Source organism: Anoplolepis gracilipes, chromosome 4, assembly GCF_047496725.1.
Source record: "Anoplolepis gracilipes chromosome 4, ASM4749672v1, whole genome shotgun sequence".
NCBI lineage: Eukaryota > Metazoa > Arthropoda > Insecta > Hymenoptera > Formicidae > Anoplolepis > Anoplolepis gracilipes.
This window is the reverse complement of record NC_132973.1, coordinates 8,115,247-8,136,300: the sequence shown is the minus strand read 5'-3', so window position 1 is coordinate 8,136,300 and position 21,054 is coordinate 8,115,247. Positions and strand designations below refer to the sequence as shown.

The window sequence follows — 21,054 nt, the reverse complement described above, 5'->3', positions numbered from 1 at the left end:
TCTTCATTATGCACGTGATTACTGTATTTTTTTTTATGATTTGTAATATATTCATAAAATATGGGAGCTTTCTTAGCGAGAAACAAATTTGTTCTTTTTAGCTGCAATGGCTGCACTAGTTCAGAACTTTCTTTTTCCTTCCACATTGGAAGTGCAGCTAAAAAGAACAGATCTATTATCACATAATTTGTCGATAAAAAATTTTCGGGACTTTAAAAATTCTCTATTTGACAGCCAATTGCATTTTGTCTACGTCCATGGAAAAAACTTCTGATTGGTCATTTTTTACGATGTAATTTTGGCAATACTGCTCACGAATGCAGCATGCGAACTTACGCAGTGGCAAATTGCGCAGACTTGGTTATTCAGTTCCTCGTCGTCGACATATTTCATACTTCGTGAAATAAATTTGTCGGGGGATTTCTTTGAAGTATAGTTTCAAGACAAATGTTTTGTTTGTCGATGTTCTGTTGTAAGTTTTCGCTGATAAACGATTAGAAAAAAAATGGTACCTCTTGGTCCATCGCCCGGACACCAAACGTCCGTCAACAACTCTTCCACTTCAGCTGCTAGCGGGACAAAAAGCAACGCGATATTGGTAATTTGAATTTTAGTAAATGAAAGAAAGAGAGACATGTATAGGTTACAGTGTGCGAGCAAGTGTGACAAGCCGGTTTTATTAGATAAATTTAAATTTGTCGTGATAATATGTGAAGAAACGGTTAAATATATTTTTACAAATGGGAAATTTCAGAATGTTGAATGAATTTACATTCAAATTACAAATAAAGTTGTTTTTAGACATCACTTTTTTCTAGCTTGTGTATATGTGATGTTTTTTGTAGCTCTCCTCGCCTTTCAATATGATTCTAATATAAACAATTTTTACTTTTTTTCATCTTTAGGGTATCGATCATATAATTTTCGGGGCGAAAACGTGAAAAATTAAAAATTTCAACCAATTCGTATGAGTATTAGCCTGTGGTATTAGCACGTGGCGAGAAAAGCCAGCCCGCTGTCACGTGGTTGCTAGTCGCACGCATGAGGTTTGTTTTTTATTCCTGCATTTCTGAACTAGTGCAGTAAGTTAGAATGAGAAAAAGTATATTTGTCTTATTTTAACTTATTGCACTAGTTCAAAAGTACAGGAATAAAAAACAAACCTATGGTAACCGTGTAACAGTGGACTGTTTCTTCTCGCTGTGCTCCTAGCGACCGCGTGACAGCGAGCTGTCTTTTCGCAGAGCGCTAATATATTGGCGCGAATTGGTCGATATTTTTTAATTAATTAATTTCTTAATAATTATTGCGAAAATCGCAAAATCGTAAAAGACTTTTACATTCAGTTTAATGCGCTCTACCTACTCACAAGTGTTAATTCAATCTTTACCAGACATTTTGTATATCAATTACGAACAGTTGCTCATTGAATGCTAAAACTGCTCACTTATGTTTCTGGATACACTTAATTAATAATTATTTTATAACACAAATAATACAAATACATGTATAATATCTATATCTTTACTTTTCTTTTTTTTTTTACAGAAACCCAACTATACATTAAAGTATACTTTAGCTGGTCATACTAAAGCAGTTTCATCTGTTAAATTCAGTCCTAATGGAGAATGGTTGGCAAGCTCTGGTAAATAATGATTCTTAAAAATCTGGCTGCAAACATTATTTAGAAATACAACAAGTATTCAATTTTTAGCTGCTGATAAACTTATTAAAATTTGGGGATCTTATGATGGAAAGTTTGAAAAGACTATATCCGGTCACAAACTTGGTATTTCGGATGTAGCATGGTCCAGTGACAGCAGATTATTAGTATCAGCTTCCGATGACAAAACTTTAAAAATATGGGAATTGAGTTCTGTAAGTAATCCATTATATATTAGATGGTTTTTTTATTGGTAACAAAATAAACAGATAGTATATTGAGTAAAATTTAAAGTCAATTTTTATTCAAAAAAGTATAAAGGTGTTAATAATCTTTGAAGTACAAGTGTTACCGAAAACTTTTTAATTTATTATTACAAATATTAATTGATTTATATCACTATTAAATAGCCAAATAACATTAAACTTGGAATTATTTTGTATTATTCTTTGGCACATTAATTTTGGAATCTTATTTTTTAGGGTAAATGTTTAAAAACATTAAAAGGTCACAGTAATTACGTTTTCTGTTGTAATTTCAACCCACAGTCTAATCTCATAGTCTCTGGTTCTGTAAGTATCGATAATATATATACATCATTTATATATTGATCATGTATATATATATATATAGAATAGTCCATTTAACTCAAATGTTTTAGAATTATTTCAAAACATTGATCTTTTTCAAGAATTGATTTTTTTGCAGTTTTAAAATGTTTTTTAATTATTATTATTTCTTATTTTTTATGGATTTCCAAAATTATTTATTTTTTAAAAATAAATATATATTCTGTGTGAAATATTTAAAGTATTAAAATTTAAATGTGGACTATTCTGTGACATTACTAAATTAAAATACAAGCTATATATATACACATATATGTACCATTACAAAAGAAAAGGATTACATATAAGAGATTTGATATTTTTAGTTTGACGAAAGTGTACGTATTTGGGATGTTAGGACTGGAAAATGCCTTAAAACATTGCCTGCACATTCAGATCCTGTAAGTGCAGTGCATTTTAATAGGGATGGCTCTCTAATCGTTTCAAGTAGCTACGATGGATTATGGTAAATTTCATCACATAAAACTTCATAATTGAGATTCTGTATAAAAAAGAAAAATATGTCATGTATTCTTTTTCTGACAATTGATTTATTATATCAAAAAATATAATATTGAGAGCTTATATTAGACAATATGTTACAGTCGAATTTGGGATACTGCCTCGGGACAGTGTTTGAAAACATTAATAGATGATGATAATCCTCCAGTATCATTTGTCAAATTCTCACCAAATGGAAAATACATTTTAGCAGCTACACTGGATAATACATTAAAATTGTGGGATTATAGTAAAGGGAAATGCTTAAAAACATATACAGGCCACAAGAACGAGAAGTATTGTATCTTCGCGAATTTTTCTGTAACAGGTGGAAAGGTTCGTATTGTAGATCTCAGATATGTTAATGCCACAATTTACCTGACAATTTGTTATTCTTGTATAGTGGATTGTATCTGGTTCTGAAGATCATATGGTATACATTTGGAATCTGCAGACAAAGGAAATTGTGCAAAAACTACAGGGGCATACAGGTAAATATATGTGAATTTAAAAATAGTAAGAAAATACTGCTATCTACAAAAATGAATTAAATGCCTTTGAATTCTTTTCTATACAACGCATATTCTTAAAAACATATATCTTGCTGTACTTTCAGATGTAGTACTTTGCACAACATGTCATCCAACAGATAATATTATAGCTTCAGCTGCTCTTGAAAATGATAAGACTATTAAATTGTGGAAGAGCGATACATAAGGAGCTATAAATTCATTTTATCTTTGTACAAATTTTTTTTTTAGTTTATATATAGGAAATATATTGCATTGTAAAGCATAAATCATAATATTCATTTCATAATTGTATAAAATTAGAAAATAGTAAAGTAAATAATATTTTACTAGAATGATATATTTTTTATTATTGAAGAATGTTAAATAGATTTTTGTTTTAGAGTATTAATTTTCGAGATATACTTTAGAATTTAAAACTATTATAAATAGATACTATATGACAAGTAGTTATACTTACTCTATATAGGTTGAATGATACGAAATTAATGCACATTTTATTCGTCTGGTGTTTTACTTGTACAAAATGATATATTTATATATAAAAATAGACATTAAATCGATATTATCAATTCTATATGTACAATATACTGTTTAGAAATGTAAACGGCATCAGGTAAAAATAATTGGTATCCAATGTGTAATACATGTATATGATAGATACTATTTAAAAATCACTACAGATTCAAAGTTCAAGTTCAAATGCAATAAATATATTTGGCAGAAGTTAGACAGGAAGGAGGTAACAAAGAAATAGGAAGTATATGAATGATTAAATTAAAAATATTAAATTAAAAATTAAAAAATTTTAATGTCTAAATTCAATAATTTTTAAAATAACAATAACTTGCAAAATAATTATAAAATCTTAAATCTGAAATTAATTTCTATCTTTTAAAGCTCTCTCTTTCTCACATACACATAAATTCAGTACTTATTATAAATTTTCTTATTTTAATTAATATATTACATATCTAATTATAAATCGATTTAAGTAATTAAATTAATATATAAAAATCTAATAAAATTTGCTTATAAAGATTAGTTGTTTTCTACAGTACATAAACAAAGATATGTAATAAAATTGTAATAAAAATATTACATATCTTTATTGTAATTTTACTCATGATTTTATAGTTTGTTCTCTTAATTCGTGCTAAAATAAAGTTTCTTTGTTTTTGATACAAATATATAAAATTTCTCTGCATGATTAGTACTCTAAATCGTTGACATATTATTCTTGTAACGTTTTGTAATACTTAGCGAATAAAACAGTATTACAGCCAAGATTGCCAATTTGCATACATACGGCCCAAAATATTAAAGTCTTTCGCTTGATCTAATAAACAATCCACCTGAAATATTATTATTCATTAATACTGATAAAGGATAAATTCAAGAGTTCTGTGTAATTCAGATATTTCGATTTAGAACTGAAGAAAATACGATACTGTTTATTTAAGTGTATACAGCAAGAAAAAAAGCAATAATTATGTATCGCTTTTAATCAAATATGTTTGCAAGTATTGAATAAAAATTACCTGTTCAGCAGGTGTCAAACAATCATTTCTTATATCTGCTCGTGCTTGTTTGATCCCATCATTGCCGATGACAATGGCTTGATATCTTTTAAAGTATTCATCATCGTGCACTTCTTTTAATTGTTCTAATGTGATAAGTGATGGATGGATCCCATTTAATTTCTTTGCAACTATATCAATATTTCTCTTGGACGACCATGTTAAATCTGCAAATTATGATTTTGTATCATCAATATAATATATTCTATGAACTTATATTTCATGTACATAATAAACTTGTTAGATATATTTAAAAAGAATGTATTATCTATAAATAATCATACTTATATATATGCTTTTTATATTTTCATTAGAGTTGTATCATGTATTAAAAAATACTTGACAAATCTATACTTATTCTCTACAAATGTAAATAAGAATATGTATAAATTCTTATATATTAATAAGTATGTTTCACGTATAACTTGCAATTGGAATTTGATGTTTTTTAGCGAAGAAAATCCCCTGTAAAATTCATAATGTTCTCATTTTGCGCATTACCTGCATCATCTTCATCGTTATTCTTCGTCGTTGTCTCATCGTCATTGATACTCGAAGACCGATTTACGGGTTCATGAACGAAGATGTCCATGCAAGCGAGGATCGGGCCACGGTCGTCGCGCAGGGCCCGCATCACGTGGGTCATGATCGTCGCCAGGAGGTCGCGCTCGGTGAAGGGCCGCAGTAACTCGATTATCTGCGGTGTCAAACGAAATGGCACGAGTTCCGGTACGGGTGCACGCACGCCGCCGCCGAAAGCATGGCCGAAGTCAATGCCCAGGCATCGTCCAGTGGTTACGCGCACCAGGGTATTCTGCAGATGACGATCACCAATACCTGCGAGCCAATGCACCGCGCACATCGTCGCATAACTCGCGATGAAGTTACGTCTTAACATCGCGAAGCACTCCGGTGATGGACTAACGGCGGCGAAAGCGTCGCGCAGAGCCGTTTGCCTGGTCTCGCTGACGAAACGCTCCATCTGTTCTGTGACAGTTTGCCAGCTGTATCTGGACGCGGCCTCCTTGTACTGATCGACAATTCGAAGCGTCGAAGGTGTCGCGTTCGCTATCCACATCGCGTATCTCTCGCGAATGCTCTCGCATCGATCGCTCTCTTTCTTCGATAAAGTGAAGCGTACCAGATCCTCCAGGGATTTCGTATCTTCAATCCACTGTATGAGACCGAATGATCTCGATAACGGAATCACCTACGAATTAAGAAGATTTATGAATGATTAAGAGTAGAGTAAAGAGAATTATATGTGTATAGTATTTAAATTAAAAACTTGATAAATATTAATAAACAGATAATAGTACTATAATAATGATACTATGCACATATATTTTATATATTTATATACGAAAAAATATACCTCATACGAGTCTATGGTTAAACGTCTTTGTCTGCAGTTCGCATCATTGCGTAATGTCCTGTTCATGGTGTCGTACAGCTGTTGCAGGCCACGATCGATCGTTAGATCCTCACCGAATTTCACCAAGAATTTGTACTCCTTGCCATTGTCGCCCACTATGCCAATGCGAATCGGTTTGCGTAGTGATCGCATGACCGCCACGCGTGGCTCGAAACACGCTATTCTCGCGTGATAACGTGGAATAGGTTTCCTATTACCGGTGTATTGGCCAGGTACCTCGATATTGCCACCCATGTATTTGTGCAAAAACGGACTATAATCATTCAGTCTGTTTTTGGTCGCGCGTTTCAAAAGAGACCTGTTCAACAATTCCTTGAGTCTTCGTATTTCATTTCGCGTGGCATCGCGATCGCCAGGATTCAAAGCTTTTATCTCGCTTTCGTATTTCGCGATCGTCCGATAGATATCACCCGGACGAGGATTATTGTCTCTTGCCGCTTGTGTGCTCGGATAAACTTTTCGCAGCAGCGATTCGATGGCCGCCGCTCCTCTTCCTCGCGACAATTCCCTCATCACTTCATCGAGATAGTGCTTAAGATATAGTTCTGGTTGCACTACGTATTGTATCGCCTGCAAGAACTGTCCGTACTTCTCCGCTTTGTCGCGCAAGAGTGAATGCACTCGTTGAACGTTTCCGTTCTGGAGAATATCGGGGTTTCTCTCGATGACTAAGTGATACGTGTAAGTTACCGCATCGGGATAAGTTTCAGCGAGTCCCTCGATGATCGGCACAATCGCCTCTGCGATCGATGGCGTGCCCAGATGGGAGAACAACAGATCCCGCCAGCGTAGGAACAACCATGGTTGCAATTTTTCGCATTCTCGAACGAATGTGGTACGCGTCTCTTCGTCTCGCAACCGTTCGGGTCTCAGCAAGCAGGGAAAATAGTGTGCCGCATCCAGATAATCATAACGCATAGCTCTCAGAGTGGATAACAGGAATTCGTGGAAAAGTTCATCGTCCTTCATATCGGTGAACATCAGTCTGCCATAACAGTGTCGGGCCAGGGCGCAATAGTGCTCGCCAATATTAGTGGTAGCGGTCCTCGTCGCTTCCTCGCAGCAGACTCGTAGATTGTTCAAGCTGTACCGCAGCAAATGCTCTCGGATGATATTCAAGTCGATGACGGGCGTCGATTCTGTGATTCCTATCGTGTAAAGGATCTGGGCGTTATTCTCCAACGCGCTCGCGAATTCTGCGTTCTCCCTGCTTGAAAATTCGATCTTCGAAGCCAGTTCACCGATGTGCTGTCTGACGACAATATTATTGTTGAATAGTCGCTTGTCGCACTTGTTCAATAGTTCATGCGAATCGTTCCAGCAAGTAGCATAATAAGATATCTTTGTGCGCGCATCTGTTTGAATGTCGGCACGCAAACACTCGATTCTAACCTTGAGCCATGAAAGCTCTAGAAACGAAAACTTTACGGCTTCGCTCAGATAATACAATTGCTTCTCGGCGATGTATCGATGTTTCTGGTGCAACGCAGCGTTGGCGATATTTAGTCGAAGCCGACAATTGTTCTGATTCATCCGTTCAAACGCGCGCAATTTCCTATCCTTGTCCATATTGCCGTCTTTTTTCATATCATAAGAGATGTTTTGAAATAACATTGAGGAATACGTTCGGTAAGCGGCTAATTTATTCCACTGCACGAGATTGTCTTGAACGTTGGTTGGTATTTTCGACGACCAAAAGTTTAACAACGCGAATAACTGATCTGGATAGTTCGCTTCATCCATAGATCGAAAAACCTTGAGCGAAGCGTTGAGATCGTTCAGGGCCTGCAACTTTAATAATTCGCGTATTCCTTGTTCGGTGCACAGAGGACTCAAACTGACCCATTGTTCTCTCGTTTTGTCCAGAAACTCGTTTAATAGATCGGTGGCCTGTCGCTGCTGTTCTTTACCTATCAGCAGAAATATGATCAGATCTTTGCCTACTACATGCTTAAGATACTTTAATTTATCTCTATCGTCCATCCACGATTGGATGACTGGCAAATCGTTGGCCCTCGATATCCAGTTTTTCTCTGCCAACATATGTACATAAGAGTCGAAAGCGTATGGAATCGTCCAGTCTTTCCAGGTGTCATTCAAGACACCATTCAGATTGCCCTTCGTGCGGCTCTTCACAAGTCGATCGATATCCGACCAATCGCACAAATTCTCGACAGCCTCGAGTAATCCTTGAAAACAATGCTCTTTTATCGACTGATTTTCAATTTGTTCGTAAGCACTTGTGTAGTCGTTTTTCATTTGAATCCAATCGCCATTTACTCCCGCGGCAGCAGCTTCCTAAGAAGAGAATAAGTCTTTTTTCTAAAAAGAATCAAAGAATTTTTTCCAGATGGAAAGATTAAAGGTCCACATAAAAACAACAAAAAAAGAGACTAGTTTGATCAACATTTAAAATGACTTTCAAACTCGATTTCTATTAGTTTATAAAATGGATTTATACTTTTTTTTTGTGTCAATTAAATACCATCGAAAATTACCTGCATATTATCACCGAAAAATTGTCGTTGGAAGATACTCAAAACAATATCGACGTCATTCAGTGATTTATAGAGAGATGCCAATTGCACCCAATTGTCGATCTCTTCGTTGTCACATCTTCGCATTCTTTTGCTCGGCGTGGGCAAGTCATCGTTCCGCGGGTCAGGCAGCAAACTACGTTCCAGAAGAAGAGCACCGAGAACGTCCAAACTACTCGTTTTGGAGATTTTCGCTATATCTCGCGGATCGCAGTCGGTGACGTTTAATTTTAGCAATATCTCCAGAATAATGGCGTTGAAAGAACTGTCTTTCTCGCTCGAATCGTGCAGAATTCTCTTTAAATTGATCACGACAGCCCGACAAAAGTCATCGGATTTCTCCCTCTCGATCGTTTCTTCGATCAACGAACAAATTAATGACACAGTTAAGTCTTTACAGATTAAGCGATCCAGTTTTATCAATTGTTGAAGCGGTACAATCAAACTCGAATGAGATATTTCAATGTCGGGGAAATCTCCGATTCTATAATCTCTGTGAATAAAAGCGGAAGAACAAAAATATTAACATTTATTATAAATCTCAATAATCTATTTATTATAAATATATACAATTATTCGCGATATATAATCTAAAAAACATTGGAGGCAAAGTCTGATCTTACCTGTACAATCTCACGCTACTTCTCTGCCTGATACTTTCTTGCTTTATCATTTCTGCTCGTTGCACATTCCTCTGTATTTGTTTACGACGGACGATGTTTGCGACATCCGTTGAATTTGCCAGAATTCTAAAGGGTTTCCTACGCATCGTTGTGTCCCCCAATGGTTGTCTCGACGAAGATGCTGCTGTCGCTCGATCGAATTCGGTATTGAAAGTCGTCTCCGCAGCTTCAGCGTTATCAAGAGTTGGTTCAAACTGCAAATCCTGCGTTGCACGAAGTCTCAGAGGGATATCCGAGTATCGCGAGAGACGCGAATAGGAATCTACTTGAGTGCTATGTAAATCGGCGCTTATCTGAGAAAAGGTGCCGTAGCTCATCTGCGAGGCAAGCGACTCGACAAACATCGGAGTCATGCAGCTTAGGTTTCGTCTTCGCCAGGAAACAGCTACTTTGTAATTTTCGAAGATACAGTCCTCAAGCAACGGTGCGTCGAATATGTTCTTGTTGTAATCCATCGATTTGGTAACCAACTGCAACATCAACAGCGCCATGAAGGGTGCGAACGCGTCGTCTTCAGACGACGTCTTCATCGTCGTTATCCGACGTATCGAATGCATAGTGAGAATTCCTAATAATCGATTCTTCGATTTCTCTGTGCTGAGCTTCGTCTCCTCCGTCCAGAATCGCAGTATTCTGTCTTGCAGCTCCTGTGACGGATCCAACAAACCGGCCAGCAGATTCTCTACACTGATGGACAGCAGCTCAAGAATCGCATCATTGTCCGCCGTCATGTCTGCCGAGTATTTCTTGTAAACCTTCATGAGTATGTCGTAAACTAATTTTCGATGTTCCGTAGTTATATCTTTAATGTACGGGATCGTTAGTTTCACATAGACCAATAGATCCGACGGCGAGATAGTTGCTACTAAATTGCCGACGATTCCCAGTGCCAGTTTCTCGCAAAACGTTACTCGATTTTTCAATATTTTCTGGAACTCTATGTGATGCAGATTATTCATCAGAATTTTCGCAGATTCGTCATCCGAAGTGCTGAGTTTTGGCATCGACAACGCGAATATCTCCAGACAATATGATCTTCCCCATTCTAGATTCTTGGCCATTACACTGAGCGTCACATTGATGTAATCCACGACAACCTCGGGATAAGTTCGGCAGAGAACAGCAATGCGTTTCACCTGTTTGATCATATTTCGATGCGCGGAACCGAGGACGGAAGAGATTTTCTCTCTTACTTTCTTGCTCTTTCTATCGCTATCCAAAGACTTCAGATATAGTCCGAGACACTCGCTGCACTGTAGAGGTGTTTTGTCCGTTTCGGGTGTGTTCCAATTGCGCAACGGTTGCAACAGAAAGTTCACGATGTTGTCTCTTGCAACAATCTCTTCCGTCATACCGTTGTCGAGGAGTACTAAGATGAGATATACTGCGGCCTTTGGTGCAGATGTCATTTTTTTATTTAATATAACATTCGGCACTCGTAGATAGCTGTGCCACTTCTCCACCATGGTCTTCATTAGACTGAGATTATAATCGTACACACGTCGTTCACTGTTAGATGAGTCTACTTTGTCTACCAATACTTTGTTGATGAACGTCTCGAAGAGTCTCTGAGCTTGCGTTCTGTCATCCTCGTTACTCGGCACAGCCACGTCGTGCCAATCCATAAGTATCTCCAGAATGTCCGTAATAATATAATTTAAATCGTATTGTTCCAGGTAACTGGCGACGGCTTTGACGATCGGTGTCAGCATAAATTTGGCGTAAGGCTTGAACACATCATCAACCACGTTCCAGATGATCCTCAACAGGAACAGTCTAATGTTGGGTTGATCATACGATGCCAGAGCATCGAGGAAATATTGCAGCCACTTGGGCAATTCGTTGCTCAATACGCTGATTTCTCTGATACGTCGCAACAAGACGCATATATATGGCATGCATTCGTGTTCGTTGAAATCATCGCTCTCGAGGGCGACGTTCGTTGCGTCGTGCAAATCATCGAGATTTCTCGTCGAGGTGGAATGAGGATTGAATGACAGCAGGACGCTTCTATTAAAATCGTAAGCATTGATGTCCTCGCACAGCGTGGAGGCTGACAGATCGTAACTGTGAACGTATGCGTATCTGTGTCGTGATCTGTCTATGTTGAAAGTCGTAGACTTCATGTTAACGGCGATCTCGCGGGTCTTCGGAGATTCCTTGAAAGTTTGACCTAGCTGGTAACGCTTGTTGCAATCCACAATATTTTTCCAAATGAAGAAACCACGCAACTGATTCTCGGCAAAAACGCGGTTGTAGCAAAATTCCTCCTCCTTCAAACTGATGATTGCTAGCTCGCAGTTGTACGCAGAGCAGTGCAAGAGACGTGCGAGCTCGCTACATTCGGATTGCGTAATCTTCAGAGCTCGCGTATTGTTGGCGTATCTGTATAAATTTTGAATGAATTCCCTGTCAGCCTCGATTCGATGCAAAGCGTGTAGCGCAATCGTCGCGTTCACGCCGATGAGCTTGTTGATATCCACCATGGCGAACATAGTCGTTATCAGTTCAAAGTATCCGATCTTGGATACAATAGTGTGTCTTATTACGTTCATATTGTCGCTGCTGGTGATGAGCATATTAGCGTATTCGTGCAACTCGCGAATGTTTCGCTCGAAGAACCATTCGATTACAATCGCGTCACAAAATTTGAACGACGGCAAAAGGAATCCATGCAGAACATCGAGTCTTTCTATTTCGGAGATACAAGTAGTTGAAACTGCACCGTGGTTCATAAACACGTTATACGTCATCTCCAATAATCGTAGAGTGTGTTCGTTAGATGCTCCGCGATAACATTCTCGCAAATGCTCTTCTATCTTCCCGTCCTGGAACAGACGATTGCCGGTACCAGCTGCAAAGCGTATCACGCATTCGAGCATGATTAGTGACTTCGTTGTCGATAGCAACGTCAACAGCGTTTCAAAACAGCCGATCATCTTCATGGCGTTTATGTTTGTCTCGGATAAATTCGGACACAGGCTTTTCATGTTGATCATTAGAGACAACAAAATCTGTCGCAACTCAGGTTGAGTGTCATCGCCGTGATCCGTTGTCAGGCAAATAAAAAACTTTTGCAATAATTGCGTCTTATACTCGAAGTCATTATTGTCGATTAGCAATTCGCCTAGAATCCATTTATAGAGCTCGGAAAAAGCGGAATCCTGCGTAATCTTCACGGGCTTTGAATTGAGACATACTATGATGCCATAAAGATTTATCAATCTTTCCTTGCAACTTTCTTTGTGACTCTTTTCGTCAACGTTACAGGTAGCGTTCTTTAGGCATGTGAAATGTCGCAGGATCGCGTCTACAATCGTGTCTACGTGAACTTGCAATTCGCGTCTGTGGTGTTTCAGGTACAGCAGCAGATCCTCGAGCCACTTGAGCAAGAAGTATGGATTGTGACACGACATCTCGTCAAAGACGAGCGTGATTGCGCCGATATGTGTCAACATAAACTTGAAAATCGCGTTCTTAAACATGTTCAAAAAGTACTCGCCGTGAGTGATCTGCGCGGAATCTGCGCCAATAATCAGAGTACCGTTGGATATAAATTTCACCAATGTCTCGGTTATCGAGCGAGTATCATTAGGTATCACCATTACAGGTGTTTCGATCGTCGATGAGACCAGTGAAAGTTGGAATTCCATCAGAGCTCTTAAATATTCAATCATTTGTGCGCTCAAATTGCTGCAAATCCATTCCTCGATGCGTTCATTCACTAGAAACTTGAAGATATGCTCAATCGTTTTCTCGCCATTCACGAAGGTGCTTTTTTCTAGAATCATTCGATCGAGCATGTCGCATCGCTGTAGAAGAATCAGACCGTTAACGTGCTGAATCAAATCGTCGCTGAGGTCGTTTTGCGCGATGTAGTCTAAATTAAGAAGTTTCGCAACGTATTCCTGGCCGGAATTTAAGAGACAATTGTTAAAGGTGTTCGGTAAAGCAGAAGCAAGCCGCGATTTCATAGTGTTTAATAGAATTTCCAGAACGTGTGGCAACTTGTCTGTCATTTCGATGTTCCTGACGTCGAAACCGACCGCTCGCGGAAACATTATGCACTTGATCGTTAACGTAGACAAGGACTCATCCCACAAAGATTTCGGTAGAATATTAATCTGAAAAAAAGATTATCATATAAATAATCACAGAATTTTATTACAGTTATTCGACAAAGTTATATGTATTTATTTATCAAAACAACATTAAAAAAATCTGATTAATACATATTTATCTTTAATTTTAAATCAAGATTAATATATATTGATAAATTGATAAATATATTAATAAATTAGTTTATTCTTCACTAGTAATTATAACTTGCTCTAATCAATTTTATTATTAGCTAATCGTTAATTTGATTCGATAAATCCGCTTGATTATCCAATTAGATAAGCTCGCATGACTCACATTAATATTCAGCAGCATTTGTATAAAATTCAATATAGCCATCAGAGTTTTACACTGTAGCGTTAGCAACTGGTCAAGTTCCCTGGAGTTTATCGCAACTGTTTCTGTCGAAAAATCCTCGTTTATTTGCCATTGATGAGTGAAACTGCGAATGCAAGAAAAGATTGTGTATTCTTGTTCATCATCAGTAGCGGGAAAGAGAGTTTCTATCGACAGCAATTGGTTTTCCATCAACCACACGTAGCAATTCAGAGCCTTCAAGAACGGCGTGACATTGCCAATGACAGAAATGTCTTCCACGTTCGATTCTAAGCCTCTTAGAACGATATCGTTCAATCGATCGATCCCGTAAGTTTTGACAAAAATTTGCATCGTTTCCTGCGGATAACTATCGACGTATTGCGATATGTTGATAAACAATTCCATGCATTTTGTTCGGCAACGTTCGTCGAGTGTTCCACACCGTGACAGCAACCAGTACAGAGCGTGGGTCAAAGTCGCGCCCTCAAACTCGTGCGGTTTCTTCCTATCGGGTGGACCGGGTGCGTTTAGAAGATCCGCCTTGAATTTTATCACCTTTTCGACATGAGCCAGCGCGTTCGCGATCGATGGATCGTCGCATTCGTCACTCAAACTGCAGACGAAACAGTAAAATATTTCTAGCCAATAGATCGATACTGTATCGTCATCTTCTCGTAGGATTGCATAAAGGTGATTGAAGGCTACGGCAGCGGCTACGCGTTTACGCATCGACGGATGCAGTGCGAGTTCGTTGATCCTTCGAATGATCTGATGCACATTTGACTGAATCTCTCGCACTTCCGATGCTTGCCTAATGGACAAATCCATGTTACATATGCTCTTTACAATAGGCCTCTTTTGAGTGCAAAAATAAATAAAGATAAAAATGAATTGTTCATTTTGTAGACAACAAAAAGTGCTAAAGCTCCAACATACCTGATTGACCAACGTGTAAATTCTGCCAAACATGTGCCGGAGAACTCTCGCAACGCATGATTCGAGTCGTTGGTTAAGCTGTCGAACAGTGAATCGATAACGGGTGAGATCACGGGTGACAATAGCATGAGCCTGGAGCTAAGCCAACGCATCAGCTGCAACGTCAACGGCTGAAAGAGACCGCGTACGACTTCGTCGGAATCGCAGCCAAGCACGAGCATGACTGGGCACAGAGTTCCATAGAGAGCGATGAAACGATTCTCCGGACCGGACAGGTGTCGTGCGGTGGAGCCGATGATGAGTGCTACCATCGAATGCAGAACCTCGCAGGCCGCGATCTTGGTGCGCCGGTCGCTGGATTCGCGCGCCAATGCAATTATCCGTGGCAACATCCGATCAAAATGGATATTCGGTCGTGCGTCCGGCAGCGGTAAAGTATATTTGATTAGATTTTTGCGATCCCAGGATGCCCCGGTGCTACGGAAAGCACGATCGTGCACGAAGGTTGACAGCAAATCATGGTCGAGCGATCCGAAGAACAGCAGTACTCGCCGTTGGAAGTTTCGTAGCATACATGCAGTGTCAATAACTTCGACACGCTTCACGCGATTTCTCGCTGTCATCACCGTCAGATCCTGAGAGACCTCGACGGGGCTTCCGGTGCTGCGCAAATACGGTTCCAAGTACGCTACAATCTCGCGCAACAATTCGTTCGTTTGTTCCTGCTTTCGTTCTTGTTCAAACCAGGTCTCCAGGGTAGTAAGCGCGGTGTACGCGAGTTCCAGATTGCTCAAACCGACAGTAAACGCGATCCTGAATGCCGGCAGCGTGCGTGGCAACGCATCCTTAAAGTATGCGTGGGGCGCGTTCAGGATCAGGTAAAGACATGCAATTAGCAGTTCATTAGAAAACGTAGGAATTAGATCAAGAGTACGTGTCAAGTAATTAGATAAAAGCTCTTTCATCCGCTGTGATTCTTCAGTATCCTCTTCTTCTTCTGACGCGCAAGCGACAAAGATCTTCATACCAACTCGAATAAGTTTATAGAAACCAGATATCAATGGATGTCTGTACGACAGTCTGACAATCTCATAGAGAAATTTATACACGATGTTGGCAAATAGCGATGGTTCCGACACGTCGATTACATCAACGTAAAGATCTACAAGATTTGTAAACACGCGAAAGTCCGCCTGGTTCAAGGCGCTCTGAGTAATGGCCACGTCCGAGTATACGGTGTCCTCATTTGTTCGTTTTACACGTATATCCAATCGATAAATCAATGTGATACACACATTCATCAAGGTGTTTGCCACATGTTGCGCCATTTGCTCGCATCCGCAAGCGACATATCTCTCGACGTTCAACAGCTCCGTCCATAATGGCAGGTAATTCTTGTAGTATATCGGTGACTGTTTTAAGTTGTTTAATTCTCGTTGTAATTCCGCGTCGAGCGCCAACGTGTGCGAACAGCTCCAAGCGATGCCGTCGTAAACTAATCACAAAGACGAGATTTAATACAAGAACTCCCGAGAGCAAATATTTTATATAAAGGCTATAGCCGGATAAGCATACAAAAAGTGCCCCGACGAGTTTTCAAGTAATACTTGGCCTCTCATTTCCTCATTGTAAAAAAAAATTTTCCTCAAAATTTCAGCTCTTTAATTTTATTATTTCCTGAGTTATCGAGAAAAATGTCATTTTCAGTGTTTATTTTTTTTTTCTGTAAATATTTGAGTTGATCCAATATCGATTTTTTTCTAAATACTATTATCAACGAAAGACACAAAAAAAATATTTTTTTATTAATCTCAAATGAAAACTTGATTTTATAGCCTTTATATAATTAAATATTTTATATATATATATATATATATATATATATATATATATATATATATATATTTAGATATATATTAATTCAGATTTTTAAAAAATATACTATATAATTCTTTAGAAAAAATCTGTTAAATATATTCAACACAGACTGAGATTTTTATTTTTATGGAATCACAACCTTAATCCATGTTTCAATTCACACATAAGTACCATATATAAATTATGAAAATTAATCTATTTACTTACTTATATTATCAAGATATTGTTGTAGTAGACTTTTATTAATAGTTACAAGTTTGCTAATAATTTTAATCAACGCTGAAACAGCGAGTGTGTTATTAGATATTATCAAGTCAGGAAATCTTTTGATCGTATAGATACTGAGTTTGATAAGAACGTTAATCTTTTCAATTGTAACGTCAGTCATGTGACATAATATTTCCGAAAGCACTTCTTGATAACAACAGATGTTTTCTATGTGTGTCGAATTATTCTGTTTGCTTGAAGAAGAAAAATACACAAAATTGCTTCATTAATATCAAACAATTTAATTTAAAATAAATAAGATTTTATTATTAGACATATATATATATAACGTATTTCATTCTTACCTGGAACAAAGAGGAAGTGCGTAACTAGTTAAAATTGAATACATATATCTGATATTAAACTTATCCAGATGTAATTTGCATGGGGCAGCCATTTGACTAAATCCATAAACAACCAGTTGCAAAGTGGTTAGATCTAAGTCAGTATTTTTGAATTCTCTTTCAAAATCTTCAAGAAAATACTGAAATCATAAATATATTATAGATTATAAAGTTGAAATTATAGAATTTTATTCTATAATTTTATTCTAAATATAAATTGGAAAAAAAGCAAAAAAAAAAAAATGATAAATACTATATAAAGTCTCTTGCTTCTCTTTTACACAATATTTTATTTACCACTATTACTTTTTGTGCATCTTGACTATCTGTCTTTATAAGAATCTGCCCGATAACTCGGTAAAATGTTTTCAATGCACGCTTTCCACAGACACCAGAATCGGTTGTTTTGCGTGATAAATATCGAAGAACGTTATACCAATGTTGATAATCAAGATACAAATAATCTTGAAACAAATTCATATGACGATTCAAGAGTTCGATCGCCGATCTCATCAGTGGTTGCCTATCCAGTTGACTGATATTCTTAATCCATTCGTACAATTTAAAGAGTTTATTTCTTAAAATCTCTGGCTGTTCAATACTATCCAATATGTCCGCGACAGCATCAAAGTATATGTGGAAGTCGTTGGGTAAGCGACTTCGAGTATTTGATCGATACTGTATACAACAAAAATTATTATACAATATTACATATCAAATTAATGATACATATATAATGTTATATATTCTTAGTTCTTGACAACTTTAACTTAATTAAAGATATGAATCGTTACTGTCAGCTTTACCTCTTGAGATGCATCAGAAAACACTTGCATAAAAATATCCAAATGTCTCTGCGATGAACAGATATTTCCATTGTGCTTGATTATTTTACCAAGAACATAAAATATCAATCTTCTTTCTATAATAGAGAAAAAACACGAATACTATGAAATGATTACTCTTTATACATAATTTAAATTAAATTATTATATGTATATTCACCTTTTATAATATATTTAGGGTATGCATGAACAAACTTGTTCACTGTCTCAATGAGTTTTAAGTCACAATCTTTGAATAACTCTATCAATTTTGTAAAAACATTACAAGCAGCTTTCTGAATATAAAGAGAACATTTTCTACTCAGCGCTAACTCACACACTGCCTACAACATATTATACATATAGAAAGAATCGTTATTACAATTAAATCATATAAAATGTGTAAAAATATAGGATATTAAAATTTTCTTCAAAGTACTATTTACTTAAATAAAAGTGATGTAATACTCTTGTACTCAAACTATATTAACAATAAGGAGAGGTATGTACATGATTTATACAAGTAGAATTATTCATATTTTAGTATTTATCTAAGAACAAAGTAATTATATTATCTAACAAGATAACATAAATGTAAGATATCTAACAAGATACTCTATACATGTTTTATGTTATGTCACTATCTCATAATCTAAGCAAATTTTACATGTGCATATGGTAATATATAATAAAATGAACCCTGACGATTGAGATAAGAGAGAGAAATCCATGTATTTATTACTATATTATTATTATATGATCACATTATCATGAAGTAAGCACAAGTACCAAGTAGATATATACCTTTTAAATATCACAACAGAAAGAAGCATAGAAAACATATATTCCTGCAATAATGCATGATGATAATATCAAACACTAAAGTCCATGCACATACCTCAGAATTCTAAGAAAGATTCTATATATCAGATTTATTTTAAATTTATTAATTGAGTGTTATTATTATTCGACCAAACTGGTTAAAAAAGCTTTATTTAGTTTTAAATTGGCTTTACAAATGACGACGTTTCGACCCTTGGTTTAGGTCCTTATCAAGTCTCCCACGGCCTGACTCTTCAAAAAGTTAAAAACACGTTCGTGCAACATAACACTTACACGTCAGCGCAAAGACTCAAAACAGTCTTATCAAGTCTCCCATGGCCTGACTCTTCAAAAAGTTAAAAACATGTTCATGCAACATAACACTTACACGTCAGCGCAGACTCAAAACAGTCTTTGTACTGACGTGTAAGTGTTATGTTGCATGAACGTGTTTTTAACTTTTTGAAGAGTCAGGCCGTGAGAGACTTGATAAGGACCTAAACCAAGGGTCGAAACATCGTCGTTTGTAAAGCCAATTTAAGACTAAATAAAATTTTTTTAACCAGTTTGGTCGAATAATAATAACACTCAATAAATTTTATTACTGGTGACATAAAATAAACTTATCAATTAAATTTATTAATGTTTTATATCTATATATATATAATTTGTCAATATAGTACCTTAATTTGAAGAACATATTGTGCAAAGTACAAAGTTGTATAAAAATTTTTAATAAAAAATTCAAGAAAATGAAATCCCTGTGTAAATGCATTATCGATAATTCTATTTGAATGCCATTCTTTATTAAGTTCATTGTAAAGGAAACACAGCAAGCCATCTCTTCTATCAAATATACTGCACACAATTGATTCTAAAAAACAAATATATACATAAATATATATATATATATATATATATATATATATATATATATATACAATATTACAATATTGCATAGCTTTAAAATTTTAAAATAATAAGTACATATAAGCCAATTATATTTATAATTTTTTATATGTAAGATATACTTAAAATAACAGTATGAAGGGAGTGTTGATGAAATAATCTATACTTAACAAAATTGTAATTTAAAGTTTAATTAATCAAGTAAAAAAGCTCTCTCTAATTCAATAAAATGAATAGGCTTAATAAGGCATAAAGAGCTATAAAAAATATGACTTTAATAATCAAAAATAACATGAAAGTTTACATATAGATGTTTATAATTTAGATGTGTGTGTGAGTGCCCACACGCACATCTAAATTGTAAACATCTATATGTGACCTTTCATGTTATTTTTGATTATTAAAGTCATATTTTTTATAGCTCTTTATGCCTTTTTAAACCTGTTCATTTTATTAAAGTTTAATGTAGAATCTTAAAAATTCAGTAAATTACAGTAAAATATTTATATATTGAAATTTTTTTATTTAGAAAAAATCTAATGTAAAGTAAATTGAATAAAACCTCTCATTAGGATCTAATACAGTGAGAGAGAGAGAGAGAAAGATGTTCTATATATCGTAATTTACATAAAAAAATAGTATTATAATAAAAATAATATCTTTATAAGATGTATGTATACAGTTTATATGTAATTGTTATACTTACCACGTTGTTCAAGTGAAACAATCGCGAGAAATTCTTGACCACTCTTCAAATTGCTTGTTAAAGTTACAAAATCTTTGGTGGCGATAGCTTGTTGAAATGTTTCTATAAAATTTTGATAAGAATCCATTTTCCATTTTTGTATCCGAACTCAAAATATCAAACGCACCCAGTAACTATCGGTTATTACATAACCGCAACGCGCAACTATCTGTCATCGTTGGAAATAAGCGGGACAAATTTCTCCGAATGAACTTTCGTGCGCATGTGTGAAATACGTCATTAAACACGTGATCTACTTGACATATAGGCCTTGTTTACACCGACATACTTTGATACGCGTATTAAATACTACTGGCCAATCATAGCCATTCTATTCTTTAGAAGACTGGCCATG

The 21,054-nt window shown here is 36.2% G+C and overlaps 2 protein-coding genes across 4 annotated transcripts in view; one reads left to right on the top strand and one right to left on the bottom strand.

Moving 5' to 3' along the window:
- Positions 1 to 338: 338 nt before the first annotated feature.
- Wds (WD repeat-containing protein wds) lies at positions 339 to 4,659 on the top strand. The gene is made up of 8 exons (XM_072891294.1): positions 339 to 598; positions 1,549 to 1,645; positions 1,715 to 1,878; positions 2,146 to 2,235; positions 2,598 to 2,737; positions 2,877 to 3,108; positions 3,176 to 3,263; positions 3,389 to 4,659. Exons 1-8 carry the CDS (start codon positions 506 to 508, stop codon positions 3,487 to 3,489), a joined length of 1,005 nt encoding a protein of 334 aa, XP_072747395.1. The 5' UTR covers positions 339 to 505; the 3' UTR covers positions 3,490 to 4,659.
- The window catches only part of LOC140665318 (DNA-dependent protein kinase catalytic subunit), a 66,578-nt gene continuing 49,804 nt past the window's right edge, over positions 4,281 to 21,054 (bottom strand). The window contains exons 2-16 of one of the 3 annotated variants that reach the window (XM_072891280.1): positions 20,661 to 20,790; positions 19,729 to 19,919; positions 18,405 to 18,567; positions 18,206 to 18,321; positions 17,697 to 18,077; positions 17,361 to 17,539; positions 16,996 to 17,249; positions 14,911 to 16,405; positions 13,954 to 14,785; positions 9,478 to 13,661; positions 8,816 to 9,347; positions 6,258 to 8,615; positions 5,384 to 6,092; positions 4,844 to 5,049; positions 4,281 to 4,657 (exon numbers count right to left, since the gene is read on the bottom strand). In XM_072891280.1, coding sequence (XP_072747381.1) covers positions 4,580 to 4,657; positions 4,844 to 5,049; positions 5,384 to 6,092; positions 6,258 to 8,615; positions 8,816 to 9,347; positions 9,478 to 13,661; positions 13,954 to 14,785; positions 14,911 to 16,405; positions 16,996 to 17,249; positions 17,361 to 17,539; positions 17,697 to 18,077; positions 18,206 to 18,321; positions 18,405 to 18,567; positions 19,729 to 19,919; positions 20,661 to 20,787 — 11,805 coding nt within the window. In that variant the 5' untranslated portion in view covers positions 20,788 to 20,790 and the 3' untranslated portion in view covers positions 4,281 to 4,579. Of the gene's footprint in view, positions 4,658 to 4,843; positions 5,050 to 5,383; positions 6,093 to 6,257; positions 8,616 to 8,815; positions 9,348 to 9,477; positions 13,662 to 13,953; positions 14,786 to 14,910; positions 16,406 to 16,995; positions 17,250 to 17,360; positions 17,540 to 17,696; positions 18,078 to 18,205; positions 18,322 to 18,404; positions 18,568 to 19,728; positions 19,920 to 20,660; positions 20,916 to 21,054 lie in introns of those variants that run through there. The other 2 variants (XM_072891279.1, XM_072891281.1) reach the window with 2 other exon arrangements.

What these genes read in the sequence shown, in the direction of transcription:
- Wds (XM_072891294.1), top strand. Translation starts at nt 506, where the DNA reads ATGGTACCTCTTGGTCCATCGCCCGGACACCAAACGTCCGTCAACAAC. An exon ending in CAAAAAGCAACGCGATATTG is followed by an intron (nt 599 to 1,548) that starts GTAATTTGAATT and finishes TTTTTTTTACAG; the next exon opens with AAACCCAACTATACATTAAA. An exon ending in ATCTCATAGTCTCTGGTTCT is followed by an intron (nt 2,236 to 2,597) that starts GTAAGTATCGAT and finishes TGATATTTTTAG; the next exon opens with TTTGACGAAAGTGTACGTAT.